Source organism: Sceloporus undulatus, chromosome 4 (assembly GCF_019175285.1).
Source record: "Sceloporus undulatus isolate JIND9_A2432 ecotype Alabama chromosome 4, SceUnd_v1.1, whole genome shotgun sequence".
In the NCBI taxonomy this organism is placed as follows: domain Eukaryota; kingdom Metazoa; phylum Chordata; class Lepidosauria; order Squamata; family Phrynosomatidae; genus Sceloporus; species Sceloporus undulatus.
Genome location: NC_056525.1, coordinates 198,823,811 through 198,846,698, shown reverse-complemented (window position 1 = coordinate 198,846,698; position 22,888 = coordinate 198,823,811). Strand labels below are relative to the sequence as shown.

Sequence of the window (22,888 nt, the reverse complement as noted above, 5' to 3'; positions counted from 1 at the left end):
TGTGTGTGTGTGTGTGTGTGTGTGTGTGTGTGTGTGTGTGTGTGTGTGTGTGTATGAGAGAACCTCAGGTGTAGTATGCCTCACACATTAAATGAAATGCAGAATCAGTTACGTTGTACACCTACCTTGAGGGTTTGTTTGGAGACAAAGAATACCATTTATCCATAGCTACAGGATTGTACCTCAGTTGCATAAAAAAATGATCCTTACAGCTATCGAATGTACTCTTCTTGACCAAATAATATAGTGTAATAGAAAATCCCACAGACAGAACAATGGAAGATAATATGGTATTTAGTGAACCTACAATCTTAACTGAGCCATGGTCAAGAACAACTTCCACCTGGCATACTTTTCAAGGGCCATGCTAAACCTCTTTGTTAATTCTGTTAAAATGCCTCTGTGAGAATTGTACTGGTAGTCCTCCTATTGATGTTACAGCTCCAGTATTTCATACAATGGCCATTTGCTGTGGCGTACTAGGTTTTCAAATGTAAATATTGTTAATCAGCGGATGCTCAGAATGAGACCAGGATTTTGAATCATGACTGTCTCTTCTGCTCTAATCAGAAGTTTCCATTCTCAGTTCTTGCAACAGCTAAGCCACTAAGCTAAGGCAAGATGCCACTCTCTTTTATGTTTTTAAAACAGAGAGATTGTCCACTGTTATGGGGATATTTATTTTCATAACTGAAAAATAATATATCTGCATATGCAAAAATAGTGATGTATTCATTTGGGTCTCCCTAAGCATACTATCCTATAAAGAAGTGAAACTTTCACAGCTGACAACACACTTGTGAGCACATTTATGTTAAATATTATTCCTATCAGTTCTAATGACGCAGTATAGTCAACGTCTTCTATAAACATTGGTCTGGGAATAGTAAAATCGAAAACATGCTGAGCTATGAACTCTGAGTGGCACCTTTGGACTGGAAATGTTATCTGACTTCATTCTCCCTATATAAAGTGGAAAATTAACATCCAAGGGACAGATTAAATGAGCACTGTAAATTCAATTTTTTATAGTTTTTTTCCCCCTTGGAAAATATGCTTTAAAAATCAGTGTGACATGTTATTCATAACTGAAGCTTTCAAGCATAAGATAGTATAAGCTATGAAGTTACCAACTGTTGCTTTATGATGAAATAATTCATTAGGGAAGCTACAGTTAGGATGGCTCTTTCTTTCTTTGATTATTTTCAGTCAAAAATAGCTCTCAAAAGTTCTAACGAATATAACTTCAAATTAAAAACTCAGTTAAAATGTACAAGCATGTTAAAAATATGATGTAAACTGGCAGATGAAAAGAAATACCATCCTCCTTAAATTAAAACTCAGCTGGATGTCAAACCCCCCACTAAATAAAATATTATTTCTCTGACAGTGAGAATAGGCAGGCTAGCATTGCTTGACAAGAGTTCCCAAGCCTGGGATCAGCCACCAGAGATGCCTTCTTGCATTTCCACAGAAATAAGTGCATAAAAATTTAAAGGTTATTTAGTGTTCTTCAGTGTTCTTCCATTTAATCATTAAATAATTGAGTGTTTTTATTTTACTTTATTTCATTGTTCACAATATCAATATATTTTACAGAACACAAAAGTAAGAGTTATGATAAATATGGCTTCAAAACAGTATAGCATGGTCAAGTATTTACAGAAAAACATAGCTGCCTTAAGAGTTTCAGAAAATGCAAACCAAGATCTAAGCTAGCTGCCTATAGTTACTACACTATAAGATAGCAATAGTCATATTAAAAAAAGCTCCAATAAAATTAGTAACAGAAGTGGTAATATTTATGATAGTTATATTCCTTGATCCAGAGTAACCTCAGAAATTGGGAATAGCCAATGCTGGAGTTTTTACTGAATTATTATGACAAAGAGCACTCTGGATTAGGAAAAAAAAATATTAGTTTGGTTGTATGTGAATATGTAATTGGAGGCATTATTCTCCAGATTCTGTTAACCTTTTTTTGAACCATGCCTCTATGCATTTCCTAAGGTCCCTGGTATACACAAATACTGATTCAAGAACTCTAAAATTATACATATTTATTTAGTCTACAACTGACATATTAATGCTTACCCATACCAATTAATACGTTATTATTTCTTCACTATTTCAGAAACACTTGTCCAGTCTGTACTCAGCTTTCACAGGGGTTAGGGGTACAGGATTCCCAAGAAGGTAGAAAACCATAAAAATACAGTAAGCCCAATGTGCTTTTTTTTAAAAAAAAAAAAACAATAAAACATTTCTCTAGGCATTTGTAGGTCTTCTGGCATGATTATAGTCCAGCAGATGTTGACCATAGAATCACACTGGTGGACCTACAAATGCCTAGAGAGAATATGTATTTTCAGTTGTGTACAGGGCAGCTGCAGAGAAGGAGGCAAATTTAGTAATCTGCAAATAATCACATCTGTGAATACCTAACCCACAAATGTGGAGGGACAACTGTACTTAACTTTACATAAAGGGATCCTGCAACACCTTTGAAACTAACTGGGAGAAAGAATTTGGTAGCATACACTTTTACAGATTTAAGTCCACAAAAGCATATACTGCCAACTTCTTTCTTTCAATTAGACTCAAAGATGCTGCAAGATCCCTTTGCCTTTAAATTAATTTTACACAGTTTAATAAAACTAAAATATTCTTTATACAGATCTCCAAAATATGTTATTGAAAAAAATATAATTACAAAGAAATGGGTTCATATCCCAAAACATCCATCGAGGTTCTTAACAATCTTGACAGATAAAACATGAATATTTGCAACCTAGATAATTGATTATATACATTACATACATTAGCTCCATATGCCCATAGTACCACATGAATGAAAATGGTTACTGCTATTAACTACTGTATGGACCATAAGAATATAAAGTGGTAATCATTTGTGGTATGATAGAAGCCATTTGCAGGTGTCCAGACTGCCCACATGACAGCTTAACATAGCTGCAGGAAAAGTATGTTCCTATGTTTTTTAGACTGTGGCACCACTGGCTATGTTGACTGGGTCTGATGGGAGTTGTAGTCCACCAATATCTGGTAGGCTGCATTTTGCCCACATCAGTTTAAACTGAAGAAAGAACAGGGCTTGTGTACAAAATGCATTCCCAATATTTCCAGTCCTGCGCACTCAGGGAAGATCTAAAGATTTCTCCATGTGTTCATTGAAACAGTGAACACATATTTAAAAAACAAACTTCATAAATACCTTGCTCCATGTAGGAAGGATGAGGACTATGTGAGAACACTAGAACTACATGTTGTGTCTACACCTGTCCCAATTTTAACCCTCACACAACAGGCTGAACACCTACATAAGAACCATTCTTATATGTCATAAAACAGTAAGAAATATCCAAAGTTAAAAGGTCCTTGATGACTTTCCTTCTGGATTAAAGGTAGATTGTTGCCTAAATCAGCAGTGGGAAGCCTGGAGCCCTCCAGATAGTATTAGTCCTTAGGACTGGAGAGCAGCTTTGGCACAACTTCTGGCCTCTTAAGATGTGTGTATCATTTAAACAGCATACCTCCAAAGTGACCTGAAGCAGCTTTATTTTGGCCTGTCTGTTCAGGCCCCAAGTCTCCATTTAAATCCACTTGCTTCTTTCTCTGGTCTATTTTTGCAAGCCCTGGCTTCCTATGGAAAAAACTCCTCATTTAAATAAACTTGCTTCTCTCTCAGGTCTGTTTTGCAAGACCTGGCTTCCTATGGAAACAAGTCTCCATTTAAATCCACTTGCTTCTCTCTCGGGTCCATTTTGCAAGACCTGGCTTCCCTATGGGGAAAAAAACTCTCCATTTAAATCCACTTGCTTCTCTCTCTGGTCTGTTTTGAAAGGCCTGGCTTCCTATGGAAAAAACACTCCAATTAAATCCACTTGCTTCTCTCTCTGGTCTGTTTTGCAAGACCTGGTTTCCTATTTTAAAAAAACTTCTTCATTTAAAACCATCTCTACAGTCCCTTTTGCAATCCACTTGCTTCCTTTCTCAATCTGATGTTAAAACCTCTCCTCCAGCACCTGGGAATCAGTTGGGAGAGGTCCAGAAGAGAAGAAGGAGGAACAGAAGTGGTATTTCCCCCTTTCCATCCTTCCTTATAGCCCCCTAAATTTTACCCTTGATTTATCCATGTGTCATAGCAAAATCCAGGATTTTGATCCTGAAACATTCCTTCGACTTATACATGAAATCGACTTGTACACGAGTATATACAGTATATATAACAAGCAATTTTATTCACAAACCTATACATTAGTTAGTAGAACTACCATTTCCACTCTTTGTCAACTAATAGGTTATATGGTTCTGAAGGATTATTTTCAACTTTTATCTTGAAATTAAATATATATTTAGGCACAGTTAATAACATATCTTCTTACCAAGTAATATTGCTGGAGGAATGTAAAAAATTAGTTATAACATAATAGTTACACATTTGTTTCAGAATATGTGGGGAAATAAGGAGAAAAACATACAAGAAAAATATAATTTTATAGAAAGAATCTTTCTACTGAAAAGCCATTAATAAGATATGCAGTTTATTCCGATACTTCAATCCATAAAAAGGATATCACTGTCATTGTTATAGATGTTTATATGCAATGCCATAGCATTCTTAACAAGTATTTTAGGAGTCTGAGGATTCATTTCCATGTTCCTCTTCTTTTACAGAAGAGAGAGTATCTCCTTTGGTACTGAGAGCATTTTCATCTTCCAAATTTACTGTTACTTTCCTGTCAATATTATTTAAGAATATCCCCCGGTGGTAAAAAGTTTCACTTTCACAATCTTCTATTATATCTGGAAATGAAGGAGTCGATGTCTCTCCAGCAATTTGATTTATATTGCCTCTTGCGTTTTGGAATACAGACAAATTGTTATTCTGTTCTACTGTTATCTCACTGAGTGCTTCTTCAGTTGCATAATTTTCATGATAGTTGATCTCCTGTGGATTTACATCCATATTTTCTGTAATGGATAATTTCTTTGAGCCTTGGTTTCCTTTTAGTGATAAAAGTAACCTAAAATTATTGTCATTCATGAAATCTAAGGTATTGTCAGCATAAAACCTGTCAAAAATATTGTGTGCAATCTTATTAATGACATTGTTTTTCAACTGTGCTTGATTTTTGTCAAGTCCAATTACATGTTTGCCTTGCCACATGACAAGTGAGGAATGCAGGAAGAAGTCTCGTCCCACTTGGTTCTCAACATCAGAGGCTTTTCGGTAAGCACACCCTCTGATTGCTTCATTAGTTGGCTTGATTATGGCTACCAATATGGGGCAATGTTGGCCACAAATAGCATGAAGTTTATCCAGGGAATCCTGATCCTCATGGCTATTTCTATTTGAATTAGCATTGCTATTTGGTTGGGTTTGAATTGGCTCGTCATTTAAAGACTGCTCTACAGGGTGCACCTTATTGTCAGGTAATCTGAACTCTACTGATGTAAAAGATGGAGGATTGGTATTCACTTCTGAACAAATTTGTGTGGAAGTTGTACATACCTTTCTTGTTGCCTCAAGAGGCAAAGTGCTGTCATTTTGGCTGTTTTTGCTTTTTATACTTATAACATCAGGAAAGGGCTCTGAATCACTGTTATGGGGCATGTTGAAATAGTTGCATCCATTGCCACAAGGCTTAGCCATATCTTCAAGTTCAGAAGAGGATATTTCTTTGAGTGGTGGCCGTGTATCTAGACTGCCAAACTGTGAGTATGGAATGTCATCACTATGATTGTCAAACACAGTGTCAGTTGATGTATCTGTAGTGCCATACATTCCATTGTTCTCAGGAGGTGACCTCCTTATTAAATGGTTTTCCTTAAGCAGCCATTTTCCTTTCTCTATCAATACTCCCTCATCTTCAGGAATGGGTGCACTAGACCGAATGTCTCGATTTATGTATTGCACAGCATAATCATCATTATAATATGCTTCTTCCCCGTTGAGACTGAATTGAGGTGCTGGCAAGGTAGCATTTTCTTTTTCCCATGCTGAGTCAGCAATGTTTAAATCTTTTGGGATTTCATGTGAAACAAGAGAAGAAGACATGTTATCATTATTGTGTGCTTGACAAAATGAAGGAGCATTTTCCATTATTATGTGGAAGGGTTCTCCAGTATCTTTCTCAAGCATTTGAGCCAAATAAGGGGGACCAGGTTTAGAAATGGCTTTTGAAGAAGCTTCTGCTCTGCCATAAAGCCTCTCAATAGTTCTTTTCACATACCCTTTGTTGTACTCTTTTTCATATATAGCTTCATCTGCACTTCCATTAGTCAAGTCACTAGAATGCTTAAAGTTACAATCACTTTCATCAGTTTCTGGTCGATAATCTGATAAATCAGAAGTGACTGGGCTTTTCAAACATTTTTTAAATTCCAAAGAAGAATTTGAGTGGGACCCACCACATTCAAGTTCCTTTACTATCAGTTTTACTCTGGATGTCAGCTCCTCTTCACAGCCATCCACTGGATTTTGTTTGGATTCATAACAAAAAGATAATGGGGACTGCATTGATAATCGCTCTGAGGTTTCCTCAAAAATACCATCTTCCTCTAGTTCTTCTATCAGATCTTCTAGCCTCTCACCACTTGTAGCATTTTCAGCAGCTGAAGGAAGAGTCCCATTTTCATTTTCATTTTTATAGAAAGATTCTGTGCATTCTTGCTCTTCTGTGCTCTTTAATTCCTTTTCATCAAATTCTGAAGTTTCTATCTCAAAAAAGTGGTCTTTATCATGAGAGGTAATGCTGTGACTGGTTGACTTAGGTTCCTCTGATATGTCTGATTCTTCATTATTATATGATGTGTCTGTGTGTTTTTCCTGAGATTCCTGCCATGAACTATCCTTATTTTCTTTTAATGAGTCCTCATTTGAAATAAGGCCTGAGTTATCTGACTGAGTATGGCCACACTCACCATGAACCTCTAAATCATTTAGATTTGAATTCTCTGCTGATAAAGATTTAATCTCCTCTTCACAAATTCTCTCTAACTGTTCAGATAACTTGTTTGCATCTACAACTTCTGAACTCATTACGATCTTGTTTAGATTTTCCTGTTCTTCAGTATCTGGCATATTTTTATTTTGAACTGGAGAAACATTTTCTTGACAATGCATTTGTTCCTGTTTTTCTGTTTGCTTCCCTGAGAATATTAAACAGTTGGCTGTGCAGTCCTGCATATTTGTAATACCATCATCAACTTTTTCATTAATTGCAACTTGTTTCAGATACTTAAGTAGTGTGAATATTTCAGAACACCTACAGGTAGTTTGCAAGATGTCATCTTTATTTACATTGGATAAACTTTCTTTCAGGTGCAGTAGAAGGAGCCAAGCTAGAAGGAGATTGGAAGAAGAACCGAGAAGTGAAGGAAGAGAAATATCTGTAAGACAACATGATTTTTTAATGCATCCAATATAGTTTTTTTCAGCAATGAGAATTGCTGATTTCAGTTCATGCACCAATGCACCACTCATACAGTCCTTCTCCACATCAGTTCCTGGAATGTTATTAATGGTTTGGGGATGAATTTGGGAAGCAATCTCAGCAATGTGACTTTGACCATCACCTTCTGTCAGAACCTTCTTTTTGTCATTTTCATGTATAATATTACACGAGGACAATTTTGTATTGTTTTGAATATCTAACTGTAATAAATACTTGGCTTCTTCTATTAAGCTTGCATCAGCATCTGTCAAACAACCAATGTGTTTTTCATATGCGTTTTTCAACTCTTTAACTGATTCTTCAACAGCCTCTATTTCACTGAGATTACTAGATTGTTTACCTTCAGTAATACTATTCTCGTCTGAAAGACATACAGTCTGTCCTGCTAATTCATTTTCTTTATCTAGAAAGGATTTGACATGCAGCTGTTGATTTTTTCTGTCATTAGAACTTATAGCAGCTAAATGCTGATCAGGCCTTACAGCATCAGGAAATATGTTCTCTAACCAGCTTTGGACATAGTTTTCAAGTGAATGTTCTGGCATCTCACCAGCAAAATCTGTATGCTTCAAAGCACCCAATGATCTATCATCCAATACCTCAGCTTCACTACCTTGAGCATTTTCAGTTTTTTTGTTCTTTTTTGCTTTTTTATGTTTCATTGATAATTTGTGTGTCTGATTGGAAGTAATCTTTGCATTTTCTGTTTCTACATTTTGGCCATTTTCATCTGTTATTGTGTCATGTAGAATTTCTTTATTATGTTCAATTTCATTGTTTGAGTGATTTTTAACTAACAGTATTTCTTCTGCTGCTTTTGTAGATTGTGGGAAATTATGTTTTTTGTCTGATTTGGCTTTTATCTTAGGCAACTGTTTGTTTTGATTTTTCTTTAGTTTAGAGAGTAATTCATTTGGTTGTGATTGTAGTGAAGCCTGGCTATGCAAATCATCTTTGGTGGTTACCTTTTCATTAGAACTGTCTGAATTGCGAACAGGAAATGCAAATACTATTTTATGAGTGGTGATTTGGGAAGAAGAATACTGTGGACTATGCCTTGGTGGGTGTGTCTCAGTTGTCTGCCCATCATTCACAGCACTTGCTTCCACTGACACTTCATCCACATTCTGATGAGGACCTATGTCTTGTTCTGTGTTATGTGTAGAAGGTTTTCTCTTCTTCTTTTTCTTCTTCTTCTTCTTGCCACTGGAGGACACAGCTTGGCTTTCATCAGAGAGTTGTGTAGCTGTCATACCTTCAGCACTATCATTCTTGCCAGTGACAGAAGAAGGTTGTGCCACTGTTGGAGTGATTTGAGCACATTTGCATACTGATTCATTACTTTCAGGAGGGGATGGATATAGAGTCGCTTGAGAAGAATGCAGTTCTCTACACTGACTGCATATTATCTCTTCACTTTTTGAAGGAGACCATTCTGAATGGTTGTTGAAGAAACCTGGATTACTTTCTATTGCATCACTTTGACTGGGCAAAGGCTGTCCAGGTTCATTATATGTCTTTAGAGAAGAGTGTGCATGACTGATATTAGAATCACATTCAGATGGTTTTCTGTTATATAATCCTTCTTCTAAAACTGATTTCTCCAAAATATTCTGTAATGACACATCCTCATCATGCTGACCTGAGGGCCTTCTAGTGGCTTTGGTCGACATTTCTTCCTCCATATGGTTATCCTGAGATTGCTTCACTACGTGATCACTGTAAGCATCACTAACATTGGAATTAGTAACACTTGATGTTTGACTGCTAGCATGAGTAACTACACAATATTCAGATTTGGTTTCACCACTGTCCATTTCTTCACTATAAGAAAATTGTCCTACCAACCTCTTTTGGACTGCTTTATCTGATACCACAGTGACACTTTCAACCAGTGCCTTCTTTTGTCGGACTCTTCTAGGCCCAGGAGTAGGTGGTCTATAAAAATGAGGTTTGCAATGATTATTATCTGACTGGCTCAAATCTGTATTCATAGATGGATTCTGCCAGATGTCATATGTGCTACTTTCCATTCTGCCTGCCGAGTCTTGATTGATCACTTCTGTGATTATCTGCTGCATTGAGACATCATCTTTAACATGGCTAAAGTTCTCTTCAGGTTTTTTATATGTCAAAATATTTAATTCTGATGACTGATCTTCTGTAACCACTGCAGAGTTTCCAGCACGGCTAACACAAGTTGTCCATTTTATGGTTTCCTCCTCTTTTATATTGAATCGAACTTTCATCTCAACTGTCATACTGCCATCTTGATTAAGATGAACAGATTTTTCTATGTCATCTGCAGGTGGCACCACAGAGAAATCCTCACCAGTCTGTGAGTGATTTCCCAGCAAAGCCATGTCACTGTCAGGTATATAAGAAGATTCAGAATTGTTATCATTACTATAGCCTTTAGAAGAAGAAACAGAGAACATCTGTGATCTGGAGCTTGAATCTATTTGTGCACTCACTTCAAGCAATTTGTTGAAAGCATCCAAAGGACAAGATTAGTAGAAAGGTGAAGAAGACAGTCATCAGCCATCCAGGGAGAGCAGCAGCAGACAGACACAGCAAAGAGATAAGAAAAGAACACACACAAACACAAAGGACTGTTAGTACAAAAATATGGTATTGCAGGGAGCAATTATATAAAATATTGCTAATGAGAAGTCTGAGTATTATTATACTGAAATTTCTTTTTACTGTTTGGCAAAACACACACACATCAAATAGGTAGTTTGTTAACCTGTCCCATTAAAAAAAAGCAATCTAATAACATTTGAAAGTCTCAACAAATTGTACTGGTATAAACATCTATGGACTACCGCCCATTTTAGTAATGCATCATGTGAAATGAGCTGCAGTCCGCGAAAATATATGAAAAATAAAACATACTAGTTTTTAGGATGTCACTAGCATGGTGTAGTGGTTTGAGCATTGGATTACAACTCTGGAGGCCAGGGTTCAATTCCCTGCTTGGCCATAAACCCACTGGGTGACCTTGGGCAAGCCACATGCTCTCAGCCTTAAGGAAAGGCAATAGCAAACCTATGAACAAATTTTGCCAATAAATTTTGGCAACCATCTATACTCTGCACACTCTTAAGTGGGAGCATCTGAAGCACCAGGACAATGTTCTCAATTTCTTATCATGCCAGGTTTTTTTTTTTCAAATTATATATATTTAAAGTTTTATTTTGTACAATTTACTCAAGGTTAGTTAAATCAAAGTGCAATTAAAATCTGATTAGGTATGTAATGGAATACTGAATGAGTTAATGTGGATATTACTTTCCATCATGCCCATTTGGGTTTGCTCCTTTATAAATGTGTTTAGACTGTGAATCCGAAAGTTTTATTTAAACCAAATTGGCTAACCACAGCCAGAAACAAAACCAAAGTACTCTCATTTTTTTAAAGCTTTGCCACAGCATTCTTCAGGCTTTTACACAGAAGATGTTCAGAAGATGTAGTGCAATCACTAAGTCCCTCGTGGTCTGCTTCTTTATGTAACTATGTGCATTAGACTCCCACAGTCAGCTTTGAAATCTAGCATAATGTATTTTGCACCTTTTGGCTGGTCTAATAAAGGTATCACTATGATGTCTATTTTGGGTTGTTGATTACATCGGATCAATGGAAAAAGAAATTAATAATAGGTTTTGGAAACTGCATTGTGAGAATGGAGGAGGACAGGTTTCTCAGTGGAGCGTGTTGGTTCTCAGGGAGGCTCTGAGTTCATAGAATCATTGATTGAAAGAGATCGCTAGGGCCATCCAGTCCAATCCCCTGCCATGCAGGAACTCACAATCAAACCCAACAGATGTTTAAAGACCTCCAAAGAAGGAGACTCCATTTATCTCTATGACAGTGTGTGTTCCACTGTCGAACAGCTCTTACTGTCAGGAAGTTTCCTTCTATTGTTTAGATGGAATATCTTTTTCTCTAGCTTGCATCCATTGTTCTGTGTCCTATTCTCTGGATCAGCAGAAAACAAGCTTGCTCCATCCTCAATATGACATCCCTTTAAATAGTTAAACAAGGCTATCATATCGCTTCTTAACCTTCACTTCTCCAAGCTAAAGATACCCAGCTCCCTAAGTCACTCCTCAGAGAATTTGAAGTTCCTATGAAGTTCCACTGCAGTTCCTTTCTGAACTTTGAATGTGCTGGGGCTGTTTATGAGATAGAATCACTGTCTTGCTTCCTAGAGGTCAGACTAAACACCAAAACCAGCAGATTCCACAAAGGTTCATTTTAGTTAAAAGATGGGGTTGACCCAAAAATAATAGTAGTAGTAGTAGTAGTTGTTGTTGTTATTACACTTATGTGCCACATGATATGGCCTGTGCCCAAACCTAGTCATCTAAACTCAGGTGCTGTGGAAAATGCTATCCTGTCACCAGCACTGAAATAATATTATGGATGAGGAATGTGGCCTGTTGTCTTCTCCTTTGTCTCAGGCACTAACATGTATGGTCCTAGCCTTGTTTAAAAACAACACAGTAAAGTTTCTAGAGCACTTGCATTAATGTGCTTCCTATTACTCACTACAGGAGTAGTACTACAGAAATCAAAATTGCTTGAAGTTTCCAAACAATCATTGTATATAATCCAGTGTAGTCTAGACTTCCTGTTATTAAAATATATTCATGTCTGTGAAAGCTTAAACTGCAATGAGCTTGTTAGTGATTATTCTACAACCAGATTTTGTGGTTTTAGTAGTAGAAGTATGAATGTTTAGTTATTAAAATGCTATTAACATGCTTCATATACAAACAAAGCCAGGCAACAGTACAATTACAGAACCAGCAGCAATAAATCTACCATTTAAGAGTGTAAAGGCAAGAATTAATTTCATGCTATGCTAATCAAGCTCATGCTAACTCAGAGTGAAAAGGAAGACTTTAGTACACTGGGTTTTCCCTATGAGGTTGATGTTGCAGGCAGGAAACCTAGTGTATGGAATTACCGTCTGCTTCGAAGTAGAGAACTGTTGCCCTGAGTTAACATGCTTGGAACTTGGCTTCTATATGTCTAATGGGGGGATGGTCAAAATAGTAGAAATGGTAGGATTCTTGTTCCATTTGCCCCTGCCCACAAACTCTTAGCTTTGACTATTGCTGGACTGTCCTACCCAAGGCCCTTCCGTTTGATTCATATCTATTACTTACTTACTTACTTATTACAGGCTGAGGTTTATTTTAAGATGTTAGTCATCTGTGTGTTACAGTGAACTCAAACAGAGCAGATAAACCAGGGAACAGGAACATGGGGCCATGCATTATAGTCTTTCCCTGTGCCCCATTATATACCATCTTCCTACTCAGTTCATGGCTTTATTATGTTGACTGGTAAAATCTAAAGAGGAGCTCTACTTGTGTCTACTTCACATAAATAAAATGCTTCATGATTGGAGCCTCTCGTTTATCATGGTATTCATTTTCAAAGTATTCATTTACTAAAACAACAATTGGGACAAAGTGAATAAAGTGCAGACTCCCCCCCCCCCCCCCCCCCGTGTTCAGTCTGGCTCACCCCCCACATTTCATGTATTTTATCAATAGAAAAGGTTTATCAATATAAAAGCCAGCCACATATATATCAACTGTGGGAATCGTGCAGTTTTACAGATGTTGTTGGACTGTAACTCCCAGCATTATACACCACTGGCTATGTCAGTTGGGGTTGCTGGGAAAAGCAGTCCAAAAACATCTGGAGTGCCACACATTTCCCACTCCTGATGTACATAAAGGAACAATACTCAGTGAACTTCAAAACATGGTTATCAATTTCCCTACATACTCCAAATGCATGCATAACAGCTTAGTTTTAAAATAAATTTGAGCTTTTACCACATAATTATGGCTTTCATTCATAGCTATGTTTATAAATGAAATGTGGTCAAAGGCAATGAAATCTTTCATCAAAACAGGAATTGCAGGGACCTGGTAGTGCTTACTATTTTATAAGCGTATCTTACCTACTCTTTTTACACTTTCCTTGGGTTCTTTCCTTTCCAACCTTTGTGAGAATTTGGCAAGGGAATTTACATGACATTTTAATGCCCTAGTGGTGTATAGTGACTCTATTGTGTTTTACTATTTCATTTAACAGAATAAAAGGGATAAGCTACAAGAACATTTTGTCGAAGAAAAGGAGTTAATGGTACTTTTTGCCCTAAGTCAAATCAAGGTCTATCAAGTTATTTTGGCACCTGTGACAGAAAAATCACACAAGTTCCTCACTTCCTTCTTGTCATTAAAAATACAATAATTATATGTTAAATAGTCAGAAGCTTTTGCCCTTTCTTGATGTTCAAAATGTACTGACTGGGACAGCCCTCTCACACTGCTGAATTGTAGGGCTGGCTCTACAGAACAGTAACAATGAGAGGGGGGAATTACTTAAGAAAGAAAAGTACGAACAGGAGACTTACTTTTTCTGCTCTCTGACTTGGCATTGGTTCTGGGGTATACACGATTGGAGGAGCCAGGCAGTTTACCAGGTAATGAGTACCTATGAGGATCATAATTCCCTGCTTTGAAAGGTTCTCTCCCTGCTGCAACAACAGCTCCAGAACACAGAACCAAAGCTTGAAGGTTGGAGACCTAGAAGAGAAACAACATACAAGGTTCTTTGCTATGGGAAGAAAAGAAGAGTTCTTTGGATCTGGATTTAGAGTAAAAACATTGATTTTATTAGCATTTGACAGTTTCAGAAACTATTGAGTTTGTTCTTGTTGTTAGCTGCCCTTCTGTCAACCTAGACTCATGGTGACCCTGCATATGAGACATGGCCAAGTCCCCCTATCCTCCACTGCTCTGCTCAGGTCTCCTAGATTCAGGCCCATGACCTCCCTGATTAAGTCTCTGTATATATTTGTATTGTTATTATTATTATTATTATTATTATTATTATTATTGTATTATTTTAACTGTTGGAAGCTGCTTTGATTGTTTCTTACAAATAAGCAGGATACAAATTAAAATTTTATTTTATTATTATTTTATCTTGTGTGTGTGATATTTCTCTCTTTTTGCTGTCTTTTACCTTTCCTAACATTGTTGTTTTTTCCAGTGATTCATGCCTTTCCAGTGATTCATGCCTTCTCATGATGTGGCCAAAGTACATGAGCCTCAGCTCAATCATCTTGGCTTCCAGTGAGAGTTCAGAGTCAGACTTGATGTTCATTTGTCATTTTGGCTGTCCACGGTATACTCAGCACACTTCTCCAATGCCACATCTCAAATGAGTTTATTTTCTTCTTATCCACTTACTTGACTGTCTACCTCTCACAGTCATACATGGTAATGGAGAATATGATGTACTGGACAACTCTAACTTTAGTGTTCAGTTGTACAGTGCACCCTTCCCTTACGCGGGGATCCATTCATGACCCCCCCCCCCCACATAAGGGAAAAAATGCGTATGCTCGAGCCCCATTAGAAGTCATGGGGCTCATGCACATGGTGCTCCACAAGCACACACCCCATTACTTCTTCTGGGATGCAAGAAGAGTTTTTTAAGATTAAATTTTATTAGTTTATTAGAGCTCTTCTCCGGGGTGCGAGAGGAGTTTTTCGGGTGCAACTTCCAGCATATGCTGGAAGCTGCAAATGACGTGCCCATATATAACGCGGGCACACTGTATATCTTTATTCTTTAGGATCATGTCTATTTACTTCATTTAAGTTTATTGCATTGCCCCCAGGGCTGTGATGGGAGCATAAAAAAGGGAGAAGGATGGGAATGGAAGGGGGGAATGGGACACATTTTACCACACACCAGAACGCTGCTGCTACTGCTGGAAGTTCCCAATCCGTTCCCGATCTGTCTCAGAGGAGGCGATTTTCAGGAACGCTTCTGAACAGTTTGAGATGGATTGGGAATGGAATGGGAACTTCTGGCAGCATTCTGATGTGCTGTAAAATGTGTCCCTTGCCCCCTTCTGTTCCCATCTGATTCCCACTGAATCAAGCCACCTGTAGTGTGGTCTTCTTTGTTTCCTACTCCCTTTCACCTTACCATGTATTAGTGTCTTTTACAAAGAGTCACATAATCTCATGATATGTCCAAAATATGACAGCCCCTGTTTAGTTATCTTTGCTTCTAACACCAAGCCTAATTTTCTTACATGTGTGTAAAACTACTTTTTGTTTTGTTTTGTCCTTAGTCCACCAGTGTTGTGAAATAATAAGGTTTGAGTCACAACTAGTAAGGGCAACTTGGAATAGGAGTGGGAGAGTTGTTTATTTTACCCATGTGGTCCTGTTGTCTTCCACACTGAACCTCTCATAGAGGCTCCTACTCTGTCCCAAGAAGTTCTTAACATTTGCTGATATCCACATGGGAATCAGTAAGCAAAACAAAGTGTGATGGTAAGGAGATAGGGAGCCCTGGTGGCACAGTAGTTAAATGCCTGTACTGCAGCCACTCACTCAAAACCATAAGGTTGCGAGTTCAATACCAGCAAAAGGGCTCAAGCTTGACTCAAGCTTGCAACTTTCTGAGGTCGCTAAAATAAGAACCCAGATTGTTGAGGGCACTTAGCTAAGCAGTTAGAGACTGCTTAGTTTACTATGAAACGGTATATAAATGAAGCTGCTATTGCTATTGCAAAGGGAGAGGGAGTGGGAAAATATAATGAAAGTTTTTGATGGGATTGGTGAAAAAGTTTTTTTAAAAAATGCAATTGTTCCCTTCTCTTCAACAATGAAAACAGGAAAAGAATCAGGATAAGTAAAATAATGAATGAGATTTTCCACTTCTATTTTGAGAAGCATTTAAATCTAGTAATGTAGCATAAATTTAAATTTAAAAAAATCAAATTAAGAGTTCTTAAAAGCAGCCTATTTCAATGTAAATACAACTGAATTAAAAATTTTAGTTTTTAAAGAAATTAACTCAAAATGTTAACCCTTATCAACTAATATCCCCATTTCTGTACCCATATGCAAAAATAGTAACTATCTGAGACTGTTTTTTGTTTTGTTAAACCTGTTAGGGCTTTTTAACAATGGCATTGCATGTAACTGTAGTGGGCCTCAAGAGATCGCCATGGAAGATACCCATGTTCTTGACAGAAAATGAGGGGGTTATGCTTCATAAGGAAACTAAAAATAGTATAGGTCTTGAAGGGATTGTGACTTGGCTTGCACATGTCACAAGATTGAGGCCACTCCTGTGGCTACCCTGGATTAAGCTCCTTAGTAAGCATGAGCACACTCTAGAAGTAGAACAGGAAGATGTAGTTTAAGAGCAAGCTTGCTCTTCACAAATAGAAGGATTTAAATTCCCCTCACTTCCACTTCTGTGTCTCTAAGGTTTCCATGGATTTCTTTAACACCAAAATCTCTTCTCGGGTTTCAATAAATACAGAGGAAACATAAGTATGCTCTCTGAAATGTAAAACACCAGAATACCAGACCATTGTTCTTGACCATTGTGATAAACTGTTGACTAATAGGGAAAACATGTTATATGGCTTTTTCATGTGTGAAAACTAAGATGCTAAGTGCATTAGAAGCTGTGTAAAAGCAGTCATAATAGAAATAAAAGATGGATTTACATACAACTGTACCTCAGTTGTAGTATCTGAATTACAGGAGGCAATATGAAGGGCCTCTGATCTCTGACTGGTTGAGATACAGTACTTCCCTTCAATACTGTTGTATGGATGTAAATCTTCATTTATTTACAGTGGGCCCTTGGTATCCACTAAGGTTTGGTTCTAGGATTCTCTGTGGATATCAAAATCTGTGGATGCTAAAGTCCCATTATGTATAATGACATAGTAAAATGGTGTCCCTTATTTTTAAAAATGGCAAAATCAAAGTTTGCTTTTTGGATTCTTAAAAAAAAAAATTTTTCAAGACGTGGATAGTGGAATCCTTGGATGCAGAATCTGTGGATAAGGACTGTAATTCTTGCATGCCAGAACAAATAATTTCAAATATTTTCTCCCCAGTACATGTGGATTTTTCAATGATTTTTTTTTAACTCCTGGGGGCATCTTTGCAAACAAAAAGAGTTTGGAGCAACCTCCCTTTTTGGTTAAAAAGAATCCAACACTTGTGTGCACAAAACAGGATAATTTGGGAAGCAAATTAAAGATCTGTGCATATGTAATTTTCATCAAAACCAGTCTGAAAGTATAGGAAATTCAATGGTTGTTGATCATTTTCTCAGTGGGACATCTTGGTGTGTTGAGATACCCTTTCCCATTGAAGAAAAGAACATTTATGGATATCCCTAGCAGAGGAATAGTTTGGCTAAAAATCTAAAGGAAGTCAAAAGTTGGGCTTAAGGATCTCATTAAAGACCCCTTATCTCCTCTCCTCCATTTCTAATTATTGTCCACTTAATGAGTCACAGAAAGTTGATTCACAATTAACAATAAGTCAGAATACTTCAGAATTCTAGTTTATTGGAAATGAACAAGCATCCCTGTATGAAGTCCCTCCATCCCAGTTAGTGCCTCCCGGTAGTGGAAGAAAATAAACAAACCAGGGAGTTTCTTACCATGATTTGTTTGTTGTGTTGTCCAAACTGAGATGTCTGGTTGGTTGCTCTCTTAACAAGCCAATGACATAAGTAAAGAATGAACTCTTGTGCACAGAATCCAGAAGGTATAAAGAGTTGTGTGACAGTAACTCTCCTCAACTCTGTTTGATGCAATAGGGATGTCCTAGCTGTGCTATTAAATTTCATATTATCAAACTCATGTGAGCATTTGATGTTGCAACCAAGTATAAACCAGCTGTGAGAAATCTTCCCACTGCCATTACCTCTACCAAAACTGACAAATATTTCTGATATTTTTCACTATTCTTACCTTTCTCCCATCAGTAGTATATAATTTCACGACTGGATACTGCATTAATTCACTGATGTGCTCCAGAAAGGCCTCAAAGTTTTGTGTGTTCTTCTTGCCTAAGACAACCGTGCGTCGAATTCTTACATTGCCATTTTTGAAAACCAGCAGTTTCTTAGGAGTGCTTAATTTGACTGTGCTCTGGAATGCACTGCGGTCCCCTTCTCTAGCTAGCTGTCCAGCCCGTCGGCGAGCACTGATTGGTCTGCTGTTCTGCCATGGCAATGGCTTTTTACTGGCCATTTCCAGGTTAATGGGCTTGATTTTTCTTTGTTGGGAACAGATGTATGATTTTCCATCTTCAAGGTCTTCCAGGTTATTGATGCTGTGTATTCCCCGTGGTGTCGTGATATTCCTCACCCCAAAAGGCAGTGGTACTCTTTTTGACAAGTTGTCAAGCAAGGCATCGAATGATTTGAAAGAACGGTTATTGACAACCATTTTGACTCCATTAAATTGAGGGTCTCCACTCTTGTAAAAGCAGACTCTCTTGGCCACAACAGGTTCTGTGACATTGAAAGGCCGTGCAGACAAAGACTGTTCACTTTCTGAAGTGTGGTGCTGAATCACCGAATAGTTGGTTGATGGTGTTTCACTCATTTTGACGGCAATCTAGAATAAGGAGGCAGAAGTAAATGTTCTCTCTCATGATAACAACAATAATGCAGTCCTCATTTCTGTAAAGTCACAAAGGAGATTTTAACAAAAGCAACAGCAGTAAATCTTGCCAAAAATCAATGGCTTAAATAGGTCCATGCTGTTATCTCTAAATTCCACAAAGACTGGTAGGATTAATCCAACAAAGCTTTGCTTGGAAATATGTGCAGAATTCTCCAACGTATTTTCATATATCTTATCATTTTGGTACAACAGAACTTTTTACTTAGCAAAGGGTACTTTGTCACACCAGAATAGTAATTAGGTGGTTTTTTGTTTCATTGATGAATGTAATGGCAACATATTGTATTTTTATATTGCAGATACATACAGAGGATTTTTTTTTTGGTCTGGGGTGATCCAAAGTACAAGTCAAGGATTAACAAAATAAAAATGAGGCAAAATCCAGACAGAAATTCTGTTATGTTCTTACACAGTTCCCTTTATTTCCAATGTGGTTTGTGTAGGACTACTTTCTGCTTGATTATGATTTCATGCACATCAATTTTACAGTATCACAGAACTGATGCTGTTGGTTTTGTTTAATTATTTATCCATCTATTTATTCATTCATTTAAACATTTATATTCTATCTTGTATCTAAAGATCTCAGGGTGTTATACAATGAAATCAACAGAATCAGGGTTAACAATATAAACAATAAAATGATTTTAAAATGCTAGAAATATGTTAAACATTTCAACAAGTTAAAAATGGACAGATTAAAATAAGTTAAAATACATTTTAAAAATGCAAAACTATGCACATGTATGAATCTGTATAAAACCAGTTAAGCTCCAGCGTCTTTTATAAAGAGCCATGTTTTCACTTGGCACCAAGATGACAGTAAAATAGGTGTCAATTGGGCCTCCAAGCAGAAGGTATAACTGGGGTGCCACTGCAGAGAAGGCCCTCTGTGTGCCTTCAGTCAATTTACAGTCATAAGATTTTCTTGTCAAGGTTTTATTCAGAGGTTTGTCATTGCTTTCCTCTAAGACTGTGATTTGTCCAGGGTCGCCCAGTAGGTTTCCATGGCTGAATCCATAGTCCTAGCCAACACTTAAACTAATACACCATGCTGGTTTTCACCACATAGTGACTCCTTAGTAAATGCAATAGACAAGGCAACTCTACAAAGATTGACAAGCCAGTACTATGCATGTCTATTATCATAAGTAATATGAAAGTTCAATGGAAGTAATTCCTAGGGAAGTGCAGCCTAACTCAGCTAGGACATGAGGTAGAAGGAAATAATGGATTGCATGTTCTAACACCAAGCTGGTAAGACTCCAAGACATCAAAAACAAATGTTATTCCTTCACAAACTCTAGCCAATCATTCAGGATAAGGTCTGACAAATACAGGAGCCTTAGTCCACTTAATACTATACAGCTGGAAACAAAGCAGCTTTGCTTTAAGGGGACATCACACCACAGGATTATATTTATTTATGAATATTTTTACTGCTTGTTCCTGTGTGCCTTCATGCTATTTCCAACTTATGACAACCTTAAGGTGAATCTATCATGGGGTTTTCTTGGCAAGATTTATTTATAGGGTTTGCCATTACCTTCCTGTGGGACTGAGAGACTGTGACTTGCCCAATAAGTTTCTATGGCTGAGCACGGATTTGACCCCTGGTTTCCCAAATTCCTAGTCCAACACTTAAAGCAATGCACCATGCTGGCTCTCAATATTTATTGATGCACACCATACCAATATTTTTGGTTATAAGTATCGAGTAGTGTGCATCAATAAAACATAAAATATATCCAATATTTAAATTAATATCCACTCTTTGCGGAACAGCCATGGACTAAAGAAAAAAGACACAAAAATTGGGTTTAATTTTTTTTCACTGTATATAAACTAGTACAGATTGAATATCTTTCATCCAGAAATTGGAAATCCAAAATGCTCTAAAATATTAAATGATCTAGCTCAAAATTCATGCACAATATTATTTAAAATATGTGTATAAAATTACCTCCAGGCTATGTGTATAAGGTGTATATGAAACATAAATGAATTTAGTTTCTAGACTTTGGTCCTATCTTCAAGATGTCTCATTAATTATAGTTGGCTCTTCTCTTCCATGGATTAGAACATTTCCAGACAGCCCTGCCCTGTTCTACCTAATGGTGTTGTGTGCATACGGCTGTGCCAACTCAGTCGCATGCATGTCACGTCACCACTGGGAACAGTGCAGTGGTGTGCATTTTGCTATCCATGAAGAGAGGAAGGTCCAGAATAGAACCCCCATGGACACGAAGAGCTGACAGTATATGTGAATATTACAAAATTTTAAAAAATGAAATCCAAAACACTTCCGTTACTAAGTCTTTTGGATAAGAGAGATTCAACCTGTAACTCGTTTAACTTAAACCCCTGAGTTGTGAAAAAGTGGGAAGGAACTTAGTGCAAGAGCAGCTGGAGCAGGTGGTCAATCCCAGACCTCTTCCCCAGCTTTCTCTGGGCAAAACACCTGAGCCACAAGGAGAACCGAAAAGCTCGGTTCCTTCCTGGCCAGCCCATTACTCGAAGGCCAACCTAGCAATTCAACCTCCAAGTCACATGATTTAAAATGAGGGCTAAACCCCCCAGGCCTTCCCCACCCTCCACCCAGCTTTTCATGAGTTAAAGGGCATCTTCAGAGTCCTCTCTTTCATCAAATAAGTGCCATAAATGTGCACCAATGTCCTACTTTCTACTCCCACTACCTATTTAAGACACCATTCTAGGCCAAATGTCCAATTTCCCAGTCAACAGTGCAAGGTAAGGTGGGAAAAGTCTACCTATCATGGAAAGGTGAGAAAAGTTTACCCAGTCCCAAAGTGATCAGCAGCTTACACTATATCAGATGTGGGAGGGTGAGTCAATTAAGAACCAAAGGGGAGGGGATGGGGTGATGAGAGCCTTTTAAACACTCTGGATCTTCCCCAATACTCCTATTAACATAGCCTCTTTCCACTAAAGGCCAGGAAATGCACCTGCTCCCAGTGATTCTGCACAGCCCAAGGGGGATCCGCATTATGTGGGTGATGAACTAGATGTCAGGTTGGACTAATTAGGGAAGGATGTAGAAGTAAGTATATTATCAGTATGGTATTAAGCATTCTAGATTCTAAATCCTTTAGAATCTAGGATTTTTTCCAGTCACTCTGGATTTCCTAACAGTGTCAGCAATCTACTTCTGCTTCCATTTGAGGGGCAGGGAGAAAAATGGGTATTTCATAGAACTCAAACTGATAGGTGCAGGATGACACATAGCAGTCTAACAGGCACCTGCCTGTTTGCTATATGCATAATAGTTCCATCACACCACATCATGATAATTGCTAAGAATAACAGGACAATCCAAGGTTCCACATAGCCCACTGCTGTGATTACTCTATTGCACACAGAGAAGGCTCCTGTTGCTTGTTGCCTGTCCTGTTGCTTGTTGCCAGTGACTGATGACTGATTCACTGCTTTTATGATATTATTCAATTCAAAGAATTGTATGAGAGGTGTAAATCAGTGCTATTCAAAGTGGTGGTTCCTGGACTGGTACTGATCCCTGAACCATTGGCTGCTGCTCCTTGATGAGTTTCTGGGAAATAAAAATGCAGTTGTAGCCAATTCCCTGTATCAGATAGGCTAAGGAAGCATAGAATCGTAGAGTTGGAAGAGAACACAGGGACCATCCAGTCCAACCCCCTGCCATGCAGGAAATCCAAATCAAAGCATCCCCGACAGATGGCCATCCAGCCTCTGCTTAAAAACCTCCAGGGAAGGAGACTCCACTACACTCCGAGGGAGTTTGTTCCACTGTTGAACAGCCCTTACTGTCGAACAGCCCTTAGGAGCACTGGTCTACATGATATAAAGG

General features: G+C 37.8%; 1 protein-coding gene across 1 annotated transcript in view; it reads right to left on the bottom strand.

The window, feature by feature from the left end:
- RP1 (RP1 axonemal microtubule associated) overlaps positions 1-18,960 on the bottom strand; it is a 233,926-nt gene extending 214,966 nt beyond the window's left edge. Inside the window, 2 exon segments of the mRNA XM_042461410.1 lie at positions 13,924-14,095; positions 18,322-18,960. Coding sequence (XP_042317344.1) covers positions 13,924-14,095; positions 18,322-18,960 — 811 coding nt within the window.
- Between the last annotated feature and the right edge of the window lie 3,928 nt (positions 18,961-22,888).